This window comes from Pan troglodytes, chromosome X, assembly GCF_028858775.2.
Source record: "Pan troglodytes isolate AG18354 chromosome X, NHGRI_mPanTro3-v2.0_pri, whole genome shotgun sequence".
Classification (NCBI taxonomy): domain Eukaryota; kingdom Metazoa; phylum Chordata; class Mammalia; order Primates; family Hominidae; genus Pan; species Pan troglodytes.
This window is the reverse complement of record NC_072421.2, coordinates 31237411-31251567: the sequence shown is the minus strand read 5'-3', so window position 1 is coordinate 31251567 and position 14157 is coordinate 31237411. Positions and strand designations below refer to the sequence as shown.

Here is a 14157-nt window from a genome sequence, read left to right as displayed (position 1 = left end):
ATGACCACATTTGCAATGTGAAGAAAGGCCCTACATTTGACATCCATGCGTGACAGCTTACCCACAGCATTGTAGAGAGGCTCTCCAGTTATCTTGTCCCAGACTACAGTGGTTTCCCTCTGGTTGCTGACACCAATAGCTTTAAAGAGAAAGTTAAACAGAAGGAAGTCAAAAATTTAACAAGTAGGAAACTACTTCAGGAAAACAGCTCTCATCTTACTAGAGACACAACTAAACATAGCAAATCAAAAAAATATTTGAAACATTTGTAGTGATATTAGTTTATTTTCTTTGAGTGGCTCCAGAAAAAGTCAATACCCAATGCCAAGTGTTTCTTTTCATTTCTACATACTCCTTCCAGCTTTACTACTAGCACACAATGATGGACCCAGATCAATACCCAAATAAAAGGCACACTGGTTGCTTTAAGGAATGCAATAACTTTACAAATTTATAATACCCAATTTATTATTCTGAGCAGACCAATAATCAACTAATTCATTTGTTTACCAATTGCTACAAGAAATTTTCCTCCCTATGTGTGTGCATTTTTGTGTGTGTGTGTGTGTGCACATGTACATGCCTACATTTTAAGAAAATAGCTATGGACAAAATCCTTCATGCTGAGCATCCTTATATTATGGTTTGTTAGAAATTCAGTTTTATTCCTGTATTTTTAATATGTCACAATACATAAGAATTTGAATCAGGCATAAATATAATATATAATGGCATTTACATTATATTGACCTACATAAAACAAGTACTATATTTAGTGTAAAAAACACTAACCCACACTATCTTATTCAATTCAGCTTGGTTGAGCTAAATTGGAGGTTTTCAGACTTGATTGTACTTTAGAATCAACTGAGGAGCTCTTAAAAAATACCAATGCCCAAGCCCTGGTCAAAACATTCCAATGTAACTGACCCGGGATGGGATGTGAGCATTGGTATGGGTTCCTAAAACTTCCCCAGGTGATTCTAATGTGCATCCTGGCTAGAACACACTTGGCCAAAGGATCCAGCTCTTCCAGAATTTAAGATTAGGACAGACCTTAAAGGCTGTATAAGCAAAAATACTTCTCAAGCTCAAATCTTCTCTAGAATCTCCTGTCATATGACCATCCAGACAGCACTTCTAGTGACAAGATATTCACTACATCTCTCAAGGCAGAGCAATCTCCATTGGACAACTTTGGTGCTTTTTTTCTTTTTGTAAATCCACCAGACTGGAAAATGTAGCAAGACCTCACCTCTACAAAAAAATAAAATAATTAGTCAGATGCAGCAGTACACAACTGTAGTCCTAGCCACTCGGGGCTGAGGCAGGAGGATGGCTTGAGCCCAGGGGTTCAAGACCACCCTCGGCAATGTAGCAAAACCCAGTCTCTATAAAAAAATTTTTAAAAATTAGCCAGATGGCCTGGCGTGGTGGCTTGCACCTGTAATCCCAGCACTTTGGGAGGCCGAGGCAGGTGGATCATCTGAGGTCAGGAGCTCAAGACCAGCCTGGCCAACATGGCAAAACTCTGTCTCTACTAAAAATACAAAAAATTAGCCAGGCATGGTGGCATGTGCCTGTAATCCCAGCTACTCAGGAGGCTGAGGCAGGAGAATCCCTTGAACCCAGGAGGCGGAGGTTGCAGTGAGCCGAGATTGCGCCATTGCCCTCCAGCCTGGGTGACAGAGGGAGACTGTATCTCAAAAAAAAAAAAAAAAAAAAAAATTAGCCAGGTGTGGTGGTGTGTTCCTTTAGTCCCAGCTACTCAGGAGGATTCCTTAAGCCCAGGAGTTCAAGACCAGCCTGGGCAACATAGTTGGACCTTGTTTCTAAAAAAAAATTTTTTAAATTAGGGGGGTATGGTGGTGCACGCCTGTAGTCCCAGCTACCCAGGAGGATTGCTTGAGCCCAGGAGTTTGGGGTTGCAGTGAGCTATGATGGTGCCACTGCACTCCAGACTGGGCAACATAGTTAGATCCTGTCTCAAAAAAAAAAAAAAAAGAATAAAAATCATTTTCTGTGGCCGGGTGCGGTGGCTCACATCTGTAATCCCAGCACTCTGGGAGGCCGAGGTGGGTGGATCCTGAGGTCAGGAGATCAAGACCATCCTGGCTAACACGGTGAAACCCCATCTCTACTAAAAATACAAAAAAAATTAGCTGGGTGTGGTGGTGGGCGCCTGTAGTCCCAGCTACTCGGGAGGCTGAGGCAGGAGAATGGCATGAACCTGGGAGGCGGAGCTTGCAGTGAGCCGAAATCAGGCCACTGCACTCCTGCCTGGGTGACAGAGCAAGACTCTGTCTCAAAAAAAAAAAAATCTTTTTTTGTGTAGCTTCCACCTCCCGATCTTAGTCATATTCTTTGGAGATATATAGAATAAGGGTAATCCTTCTACATGCCAGTCTTTCAAAACTTGAAGCAGTTCTTTTGTACCTCAAGTCTTCTCTTCTGCTGTGTAGCCTAAACAATCCAATTTCCTTCAACTGACCCCACCTAAACATGGCATGGTTTAAAGTCCCTTTATCACCATGCCTAGGAACATGCAAGTATATGTCCACATCACTCAAATTGTACGTCCAGAATAAAACACAATACTCTAGGAATGTTCTGACCAGCACAGAGCTGAGGGGGAACATCAGCTCCCTTGTTCTAATACTATTTATCCAGTGCAGATTGACTTACTTTATTCAACATCTTTTCTAAAACTACCTATTGGGTGGTATGCTCACTAACTGGGTGACGGGTCTGTACCCCAAACCTCAGCATCATGCAATATACCTACATAACAAACCTGCACATGTACCCTCTGTATCTAAAAGTTTATATATATATATATATATATATTTTAATATTTTCTAGAGATACAAAGATGATTGAGATTCTACTCCAAAGAAATTTAGAGGCATAGGGTATAAGGAAGAGATTCTGGGTAAGACAAAAATGTTTATAAAAGTAAATAAAGAAAAGAAAGGAGAATGAGGGGATGGATGGGGCTAGGAATCAATGGGGACTTGGTTCTGACTGATGTAGTGACAGGAGAGGATGGATTACCAGCACAAGTGGAGGGAGAAGCTCCAAGTGGGGCAGAAGGCTATTGCTGCCCTTGTGATGAAGGAAAGTTGGCAGGAGATCCAGATATTAAGCACAGCAACAGGAAGGTGAGGATTTAAGGCCGCAGACCCTCAACTTTCTCCATGAAGCAGGAGGTAGGGTTATCTGCCAAAACAGGGCAAGAGTTTGGGGCACCATTCATTAGAGCTCAGGCTCTGAGGCCAGATAGCTGGGATTCAAATTCCAATTCCTGTGCTTCCTAGCAGTGTGACTCTGGGTCTCAGTTTTGTGTCTTGTAAAATGGAGAGAGTAATAGTTCCAACTTTACAGGGTTACAGTGAGGAGTCAATGTATATTAAAACACATGCCTGGTACACAGTAAGCACTCAATAAATGTTACCTACTGCTGCTGCCATGGTCATTATTATTGAGAAGAGAGTAGAGTAACAGTTTCAGAGAATGGGACTGAGCTAAGGAGGGCAAATAAAGGAATTCTGCAGCAGCTCTATGGGTACATATTGTGAATGTAATTTTTTTGTGCGTGTGACGACTTTACAACATGGGATCACAATGAACTTATAGTCAACTAAAATCTCCTATTCCTCCTCACTATGTTAATTTTACCATCAATAAGCTGGCTACTTTCTTACTCATAATCCTTGAGTCACTATTCTATGCCTCTCATGCTACCTATCTTTACCGGGTCATTTTAACTTTTCTTCAGAATCTAATTTAGAGCTATTTCAATCTGATTCTTCAGTCACGGGTTCCTCCCTGGGCATTCCTTTTTTCTCTTCTATCTTAATTGGATTCCTTCATGCCAAGTAAAATTGCTTTGCTTGCAGACAAAGTCCAGTGAAACAGCTTCCCAGGATTCTCTGCCAGCCACAAACACGTCTTTACTACCCATTTCTCCCCAGGGCACACAAGTCTTATGTGTGAACTTATCTCTGAACTTTTTCAATGTTCCAGTGTCTTGTCATTCCTACCCTAAAATCCTCTATGTTTTTTAAAGAAAACGTTGCCAACTGCTAATCTCAGCACATGTGCCATTCCTAATGGTTCCTAATTTTAATTCCTTCTTTCTTAGAATAACACATTCAGGTTTTATAATTCTCCACTCCTCCTCATGTGCACCGTTTAAGATAATATGAAAGTCACATGCATAAAACATGTATTTCCTGGCCTCAAAGTCTTTCATTTACGGATATCATAACCATTATCATATATCGTATTGCTCTTGCATTTACCAGCTTCATACTTTACCCACATATTCTCTTTGGGGGTACTTTTCTCTACACTGAATGTCAGTAGTAAAATTAAACTAGTTAAAAGCTACACTCAAAATCCCTGGTTAATTTTTCTTAAAATTTTCCGTGAAGTTATAATCACAGTTAAGAAAATATACCTTAGAAAAAAGAGCCTTTGAAAATACTCCAGGATGTTAATAATTGTTGTCTTGGTAGAATTATGGATGAGATGCATCCTTTTTTAAAATTAAAATCATAACATATAATTATAACACATTTTTTAGGAGAAAACTAAAAACACACAGAACAAAATAATAAGAGCTTCGGAGGAAGGTTCTCTGGCTACAAAAAGTAATACCATGTGGGAAGAGAGATAAAGCTTTTTATTTTCATTTTTTTTTTGAGACAGAGTTTCGATGTTGTTGCCCAGGTTGGAGTGCAGTGGCGTGATCTCGGCTCACCGCAACCTCTGCCTCCCTGGTTCAAGTGATTCTCCTGCCTCAGCCTCCCAAGTAGCTGGGATTACAGGCATGCGCCACCATGCCCGGCTAATTTTGTATTTTTTAGTAGACACAGGGTTTCTCCATGTTGGTCAGGCTGGTCTCAAACTCCAGACCTCAGGTGATCCGCCCGCCTCAGTCTCCCAAAGTGCTGGGATTACAGGCGTGAGCCACTGCGCCCGGCCTGATAAAGCTTTTTAAAACAGGCTCTGGAAGATGTGTACTTGAGGTGGGTTAGAAAAACTGCAAATGAGATGTGGCTGCTGCTGGAAACATTTTGGAGAACGAGGTGCCTTCCTGAAACCCCTGAGAGGCCCCTGACAGTATGAGTCTAAGAGGTGGTAGAAATGTGTGTGAATATGTTGGGTAGGGCAAGGCAGTGGAGGAATGGATATGTGGGTTTCCCTTTTCTCTAACAGGGAAATAATTGTTTTAGATACAAGATAATCTAATCTCTGAGAATTTTATGCTCTCAATTTTGAAAGAGTTTATGTTGTGTTTTCGTTCTATCACATGAATGAATATGTAACTCTTTTTTTTTTTTTTTTTTTTGAGATGGAGTTTTGCTCTTGTTGCCCAGGCTGGAGTACAATGGCATGATCTCGGCTCGGCGTGATCTTGGCTCACTGCTACCTCTGCCTCCTGGGTTCAAGCGTTTTTCCTGCTTCAGCCTCCCGAGTAGCTGGGATTACAGGCATGAGCCACCATGCTCAGCTAATGTTGTATTTTTAGTAGAGATGGGGTTTCTCCAGGTTGGTCAGGCTGGTCTCGAACTCCCAACCTCAGGGGATCCACCCGCCTCGGCCTCCCAAAGTACTGGGATTACAGGTGTGAGCCACCATGCCCAGCCGTAACTCTTTATATTTTGGAATTGCTACTGTGACTCTTTATACTTTGTAATTCCTTGAGCCCAGTGACAGGCAAACAGAGCTGACTCTACCGCTAGAAGGAAAGAAGCAGTCTATTTAATTGCCTTGAGCTAGTGTATGCTGCTCAGTTGGAGAGTGAATTTTAATTTTGGAGGCACTGTTCCTAGTGACTTGAAATCAACAAACCTTCTGTCAGATAAGCATAACAAAACCAATGAAATTGAAATTTGCCAAGGAAATACCAGACATGAAGAACTCTTAATGACTGTCAGGTAGGACTATAAATGATATCACTCTTCAGTTGGCAAAGTTAATTTACTTGCCACACAAGAAATAAAAACAGAAGTGGTTTGTGAGATTACCATCAGTGTGGCTCAGGAAAAAGAACTCTGGTCTAGGAGTCAGGGGAGCTGTGCTTTAATGCTAATCTACCACTAAAAAGCTACATAACCTGCAGTTAAGTCTTCTTCCCTAATTTGCAGATAGAGGGAGCTGGTCTAGTTGACTGAAGATCCTTTAGTGTTTTTTTTTTGTTTTGTTTTGTTTTTGAGATGGAGTTTCGCTCTTGTTGCCCAAGCTGGAGTGCAATGGCGCCATCTCGGCTCACTGCAACTTCTGCCTCCCAGGTTCTAGAGATTCTCCTGCCTCAGCCTCCTAGGTAGCTGGGATTACAGGTGTGCGCCACCACGCCCAGCTAATTTTTTGTATTTTTAGTAGAGACAGGGTTTCACCATGTTGGCCAGGCTGGTCTCGAACTCCTGACCTCAGGTGATCTGCCTGCCTCGACCTCCCAAAGTGCTGGGATTACACGCGTGAGCCAATGTGCGCCCAGCCTTTTTTGTTGGTTTTGTTTTTTTGAAACAAAGTCTTGCTCTGTTGCCCAGGCTGGAGTACAGTGGGGCAATCTCGGCTCACCACAACCTCTGCCTCCTGGGTTCAAGTGATTCTCCTGCCTCAACCTCCCAAGTAGCTGGGATTACAGGCGCCCACGACCACGCCTGGCTAATTTTTGTATTTTCAGTAGAAACAGGGTTTCACCATGTTGGCCAGGCTGGTCTCGAACTCCTGACCTCGTGATCCACCCACCTCGGCCTCCCAAAGTGCTGGGATTACAGGCGTGAGCCACTGCACCCAGCCTCCTTTACAGCTTTAACAGTTTGTAATATAGAGTTCTATGCAGGCAAGCAAAAGCTTGGTCCTTGGCAATGCCAATTGGATAAATTTTCTGGGAAAAAAAAAATAGTACAACTGGCCTGGTATGGAGGAGCTTGTGGGATGTTCTCTTCTGTGGCCAGAGGATGGTAGTTGTACAGATGGAAGTGCTGGGTCAGTTTGGCTCAGATGTGGACTTCACACTGGCCAGACACAGAGGAGTATAGAGAAGCTGCCTGTTCAATTCTTAGACCAGGTAGTGCAAATGGAAGACAAATCACTTGGGCAGGAGTTGTGTGTCATCTTCACATAACCGTAAAAACAAGGGAAAAAGGAATAGCATCCAAGTGGGTCCAGAAAGCCAACACATCACAACCTACCTTACCTGTAAGGGAGGTAGAATGATGTCAAAGCCATGGTCAATCACCCTGGACTCTACATTCTAAACATGGCTTTAAGCTGCCTGGATTACCTACGTCTTTGGTAATTTTGACAAGAGTGTGCTACTGATTGCCTATTATTTGTTTGCACTGTTTAGACTGTGAGAAGTGCAAGAACAGCTCAAGGAAATGATCAACAACAATCACTAATGCACAGCTCATCTAAAGTTCAGGACTACAACCCTAAGAGAAGTTTGAAGCCCTTCCACTTAGATGTAGGGATAAAGGGAGGATAGGATTAATATGTGCATAATATTAAAAGTTGTTAATAAAATATCAAATTATACTTTTAAAAAATCTGCAATAACAGAAATAACTCTATTATTTTATGCATTTCCATTTATTTGTGATTATCAGATTAACATGTTTTCTGCACTTAAGCATTACCTCTATTGTATCCTTAGCACATCTGGCACATAGTAGGCACTCTATAGATTTGTAGTCTTTTTTTTTAAGTGAGTTTTAATTTATACAAATAGGGGAAAGGCTCAGGAGCGATGGTAAGTATCTAAGCCAAGATGATGGCAATCAAGCCACCACCACCAATTGATGTTCGCTCTATCTATAGTCAAACTACCTAAGGAGGAAAAAAAGAGCCCTTGAATGGTAAACTTGAAAATTTTAGGCTATAAAGTAGACAGCAAACTTCCACACTATGCTTCCACCTTTTATGCTATTATATCAATCTTGGGTGGCTGGATTTTTTTTCCCTATATGAATGATGAAAAGCCAAACATAGATATTCAATTAAAACTACTAGGACTTCGCTGGGCGCGGTGGCTCATGCCTGTAATCCCAACACTTTGGGAGGCCGAGGCGGGCGGGTCACGAGGTCAGGAGTTCGAGACCAGCCTGGCCAGCATGGTGAAACCCCGTCTCTACTAAAAATACAAAAAATTAGCCAGGCATGGTGGTGTGTGCCTGTAATCCTAGCTACCTGGGAGGCTGAGGCAGGAGAATTGCTTGAACCTGGGAGGTGGAAGTTGCAGTGAGCCGAGATCATGCCACTGCACTCCAGCCTTGGGGACAAGATCGAGACTCCATCTCAAAAAAAAAAAACAAAAACTACTAGGACTTCACAGAGAAATCCATAACAATCTAACACCCTCAAGCAATTATTTCAGGGAAATTTTAGAAGTGAAGAGTTTGGATTCCAATTACCCCTTCCCCACAACCTACTCATTCCTCTAGTCTTTCTCTCCTTAGCAAAAGGCATCCTCATCTATCCAGGAGCTCTGGCAAAAACCAAAGCATCACCTTTGACCAATCTCTTCCCTCAACCCCACTACTCTCTGTTACCCCAACATCCAGTCTATCAGCAAATTCTTGGCCCTTTCTCTCCACCTCCACTGCTACCATTATTGGTCAAGCCACCATCCTCTCTCAGGACTTCCATAGCAGCCTCCGCACTAGTCTCCCTGTGTCCACACTTTTGCCTTTACCATCTACTCTCCACACAGCAGTCAGAAAGTTGCCTTGAAACTGCAAGTCATCCCTTGCCGCCTTGCTTAAACTTTCTCATGGCTCCCTATGATACTAAGAATAACATCCAAAATCCTAAATATGGCTGATGAAGCCCGACCCACTTCCACAATTTGATCGCCTACTGAAACCCCCTACCCAGTCTCATTGCTCAACATTTTTAGTCTTCTTTTGACACACTGGCCTTCTTTCTGACCCGGAAATGTCCCAAGCTTATTCCCACTTCAGGGCCTTTGTACGTGCTGCATCCTTTTCCTCAAACACTCTTCTAGACACTGGCATGGCTGACCCCTTTTGCCCTCTGAGAGCTCAGCAAAAGTGTCACATCCTCAGAAAGGCTTTTCCTGGCCACCTAATCTAAAGCAAGCCCTTCTAGGCACAACCCACCATACCACTTGGTTTTTATTTTTTGGAATGGAACTTTTTAGTATTTGAAATTATATTTTTCTGCTCTTATTATCTCGCCCCCATCCAAATAAAAGCTCCATGAGGACAAGAACTTAAATCTTCCTGTTTAGTGTTGTATCCTCAAGTTCTCATAGAAATGCTTGGCACTGCATAGGCACTCAATTATAAGCTGAAAGACTAAATTAATGAATTTGATTGAGAGTCTTACTATGTGGGTAAAATATTCTATTAAAATACCTTTTATGTTGGAAATATCAATATTGAGCTGTCCAAGTTTCTCACATGTTTTCTCTATACACTCATAGACAGAATGTAGAATTTCCTTAGGGTCCTGTTCCACCCATCTTTGAACAAAAGAAGGCATTTGGTTAGTAAGAAAGCAACACAAATATAACTTTTTTCTATAGAAATGTTAACTTAAAAGGGTGTGGCTGGTGCATACATTAAAGAAAACCAGATTAAGCAAAGCAAATTACATTCCACATTTTAAAGAAATGATTTCAAGAAAAGCCTATTTCCTTACAATTTTATTATTCTCCACATAGTAATTAATCATTTTCAAGGAGGCCACTAATGGCAGGCCACAAACAGCAAATATCTACCTATTTTAAAATTATTTTTCCAAGTCTAATAAGAAATTAGTTCCCCTTCTTTATATCCTGCAGATTTAATTAATTTTGATAAATTATCTGCATGTTTCACTAATCGCTGATTATTTCTAAGTAGACGGAAATATATTTATTATTATTGAGAATGATATATTTGGGAAGCAAAAGGAATTCTGAAAAGTCAAATAAGTATACTAGTCTTTTTTGCTACTTTTTTCCCAAAATGTTTTGTTGGAATTTAGGGAGAAATTTAAAACTCCTTTTAACTATTTCATGTAGATAAGTGATTGGTCCAAGTTCTCAGACCCAATCTCAGTATAATTTTGGTAAAGTACCAGGGCCTCAGGAGGATGAAAGGCTAATAGTAAATGAGAAAGGTGAGAAGCCTAGGAGAAATATGGTAATTTGAGGAAGTCCAAAAGTAGAAATGATACAAACTAAAATGATTCTACCATAGGATCCAGAAGTAGCAAGGGAATTCCAACTGCCTTTCTTCTCTGCCTTTCTCAGGCCTAACTAAATGCTTCCCTTTCCTGGGCTTTGAATTCTGTCTCTAACTAATTTTTTTTAAATTTTTTTATTTTTATTTTTTTTGAGATGGAGTCTCGCTCTGTCGTCCAGGCTGGAGTGCAGTGCTGGAGTGCAGTGGCGCAATCTCGGCTCACTGCAAGCTCCGCCTCTCGGGTTCACGCCATTCTCCTGCCTCAGCCTCCAGAGTAGCTGGGACTATAGGCGCCCGCCACCACGCCCGGCTAATTTTTTGTATTTTTAGTAGAGACGAGGTTTCACCGTGTTAGCCAGGATGGTCTCGATCTCCTGACCTCATGATCCGCCTGCCTCGGCCTCCCAAAGTGCTGGGATTACAGGCGTGAGCCACCGCGCCAAGCCGTCTCTAATTTCTTTTTAAAAACCCAGTCTCCTTCTGTGTGTTTATAATTTTCATCTAGCCAAGACTCAGGTATCTTCTTTACAAATTGCACTGGGTTCAGGCTTGTGGACAATCATGCTAATGCCGCTAACGTATCAATAACTTTTATTATTAAACAAAGGAACTCTAAAAAATTAGGACATTTTTTCATGTGCAGAAGACAATACAATTTGGAAACACATCAATTTTTTTCTCTTTCTTAAATCGAGGTAAACTTTACAGTGAAATGCACAGATCGAAAGCACACAATTTGCTGAGTTTTGACAAGCGGAAATACCCATCTAACCAACACCCCAGTCAAGATACAAAATATTTCCAGCATCCCAGAAAGTTCTTTCATGCTCCTTTCAAGTGAATCACACACCTCACAGACAACCACTTTTCTGATTCCTATCATCCTAGATTAGTTTAGACTATTATAAAATTTCAGATAAATGGAGTCATGCAGTATATACTCTTTTGTATCCAACTTTTTCATTTTCCATATTTCCAGTGACATTCCCTTGTGTTGGTGCAAGTATCTGTCCACTTTTTTAAAATTACTAAATGGCATTCCATTGTTATCCATCTTACTGATGACAGACATTTGGGTGGTTTCCAGTTTGGGGCGACTTTTAATAAAGTAGCTATAAACATTCATGTGCAAGTCTTTCGATGGGCATATGCTTTTATTCCTCTTGGGTAAATTCCTAAGAGTGAAATGCTGCAGGTGTATGGTTAGCTTTGCAATAACCTGCAACACAGTTTTTCAAAGTGGTTATATCATAAACATCATTAAATTTTAAATAATATACTTAACATCATATTTAATCACAATTACTACATATGAATACTATTCCCAAAAATGTGATTTTAGTATTAGATGTTAAGATATGTGAATACTTTTTTAAAAAGATACCTTTATTATAAAACAAACCTGACACTCAAATCAGCAAAGCAGCATTTTTGCAATAATAGGAACACAAAACTAAATGACTTCAAAGTTAATGTGAAATTTCTGATATTTAATACTCTTTTGCTTTATTACTTTATTATTTATTCCTTATCTGTAACTGAATTCCTAAGCCACCAATTCCTCACATGTAAGACATACCAAGTTATTGCATATTTTCTTGACTAATAACAACCTTTCAAATGTTTTCAGGAGGATGTCTGACCAAGTTTACTTTACAAATCCACAGGGCAAGTTGGGTGAGATGGACTAACAAACATAATGTGTCTTTACATATTAAATTAGGAAACATACCCTTCTCTTGGGAACTCTTGTTTTATTTCTACTTGATGATGACTAAGTAGTTCAGCTGTTTTTGAATTGAAAACCTGAAAAAGATATTGTAATATTAATGTAAAAATGCAGGCAGATATCAAGGATGTTTAAAGTTATTCAGTAACTGAAGTTCTTGTTCACTGGTAGAAAAAGTCCAATTAGATGAAATGCCATATAAGATGTTCCACTTTCTTTTCATATGGATTCATAAAAGATATAAGGCAGCATCAGAAATAACTTCTCTTTAGGTAAAAAGAAACCTATTGAAGATAAAGGTAAATTAAGAAGCAATTCCCTATTCCTTAAAAAACCAAAATGGTTCTCGGAAATTTAACACATTAATTAATAATATGGATTTATTTTACAGAATAGGAAAACCAAGAATAATAAAAGAGAGCTGATACAATACTAATAGCAATGGTGTAAGTTTCCACTCCATTTATCTTGGACGTGGAGACAGAAAGGGTCACAGATACTCAGGCACATAGACATGTACTGTGTAGATTCCTTTGAAGGGAAGTGTGGCTACGCATCTAGCTCTTATAAAAGAGAAATAGAAGACCAGACACGGTGGCTTACATCTTTAATCCCAGCACTTTGGGAGGCCAAGGCAGGCAGATCACTTAAGGTCAGGAGTTTGAGACCAGACTGGCCAACATGGTGAAACCCCATCTCTACTAAAAACACAAAAAATTAGCCAGGCGTGGTGGTGGGAGCCTGTAATCCCAGCTACTCAGGAGGCTGAGGCAGGAGAATCCCTTGAACCCACCCAGGAGATGGAGATTGCAGTGAGCTGAGATTGAGCTCCACCCTGGGCGACAAGAGGAAAACTCCGTCTCAAAAAAAAAAAAAAAAAAAAGGCAATAGAGTCCTTGTTAGTAAAGGGATAAGTATATACTTGGCCCCATCCAGCTGAGTACTCTCTGTGACATGCTTGTCATAAATTGCTGACCCTTGATATAAAACATTAAAACCAATGGATGAAAACTAACAAAGAAGTGTAATACGATCCTCTACAATTTTAGCACTACTAAAAACAACACTTTTTAAAATATAGCAAGTTTTGCCGGGCGTGGTGGCTCATGCCTATAACCCCAGCACTTTGGGAGGCCGAGGCAGGCGGATCACGAGGTCAGGAGTTTGAGACCAGCCTGGCCAACATGATGAAACCCTGTCTCTACTAAAAATACAAAAATTAGCTAGGTGTGGTGGCGCATGCCTGTAATCCCAGCTACTCAGAAGGCTGAGGCAGGAGAACTGCTTGAACCGGAACCCGGGAGGCAGAGGTTGCGGTGAGCCGAGATCACGCTATTGCACTCCAGCCTGGGCAACAAGAGTGAAACTGTCTCAAAAAAAAAAAAAATCTATATATATATATAAGATATATATATATCTATATATCTATATAAAATATATATCTATAAAATATATATAGATATATATCTATATATCTATAAAATATATATAGATGTATATAAAATATATATAATATATATAGATATCTATATATATACAGAGAGAGAGAGGGAGCAAGTTTTTCATATATATTGTTTCCATGTTATAGTATCTATATTTGAGTACCAAAGTACTTACTCTTACAGAGTAAGATGCATATTTTGATTAAAATTAACTTCCAAAATTACTCTAATTACAGCAGTGAAGTCACTTCCAATTAGTAAAGTGTTTCCATGCCTAGGTTTCCTGTGGGAGAAAATTACCTGTTCAATGCAGACTAAGAAAATAAAAAGCGTTGAATGTTGCCTTCCTCCTTCTATATCACACACGCCCCCTTTCCTCTTTTCTGGAGGAAATAATAAACATAATGAAAGCAAGAGGGCAAATTCTGAAGTCCTTTGAGAAGATAAAATATCTTACAAGTCAAAGGTTAACTTGATACATCATACACCATGTGATAGCCCTGTGATTTACAAGGTAGCATTAGGGTATGTCTCTAGGATACCAGCTCCATTAGCATTAGGGTGTGTCTCTAGGAAGCCAGTTCCATTTGCCCTGCTTTATTCACTGAAGTATCCCTAGGAACTAGAATAGTGCCAGGCACAAAGTTGGTGCTCAATAAGTATTTGTTTAATGTCCAAAAAACATGATGTATTACATGTACTTATTAGGACAAAAATTATCAGATAAAATGAGAAACACTTATGTGCAGAAAAACTTCACTACAATAGGAAATTCCAGCTG

General features: G+C 40.2%; 1 protein-coding gene across 12 annotated transcripts in view; it reads right to left on the bottom strand.

The window, feature by feature from the left end:
- The window catches only part of GK (glycerol kinase), a 77665-nt gene that overhangs the window by 53491 nt on the left and 10017 nt on the right, over window positions 1-14157 (bottom strand). For all 12 annotated transcript variants that reach the window (XM_003317403.5, XM_016943689.3, XM_054676174.2 and 9 more), the window contains exons 2-4: window positions 11938-12011; window positions 9393-9499; window positions 62-139 (exon numbers count right to left, since the gene is read on the bottom strand). In XM_003317403.5, coding sequence (XP_003317451.1) covers window positions 62-139; window positions 9393-9499; window positions 11938-12011 — 259 coding nt within the window. The remainder of the gene's footprint in view (window positions 1-61; window positions 140-9392; window positions 9500-11937; window positions 12012-14157) is intronic.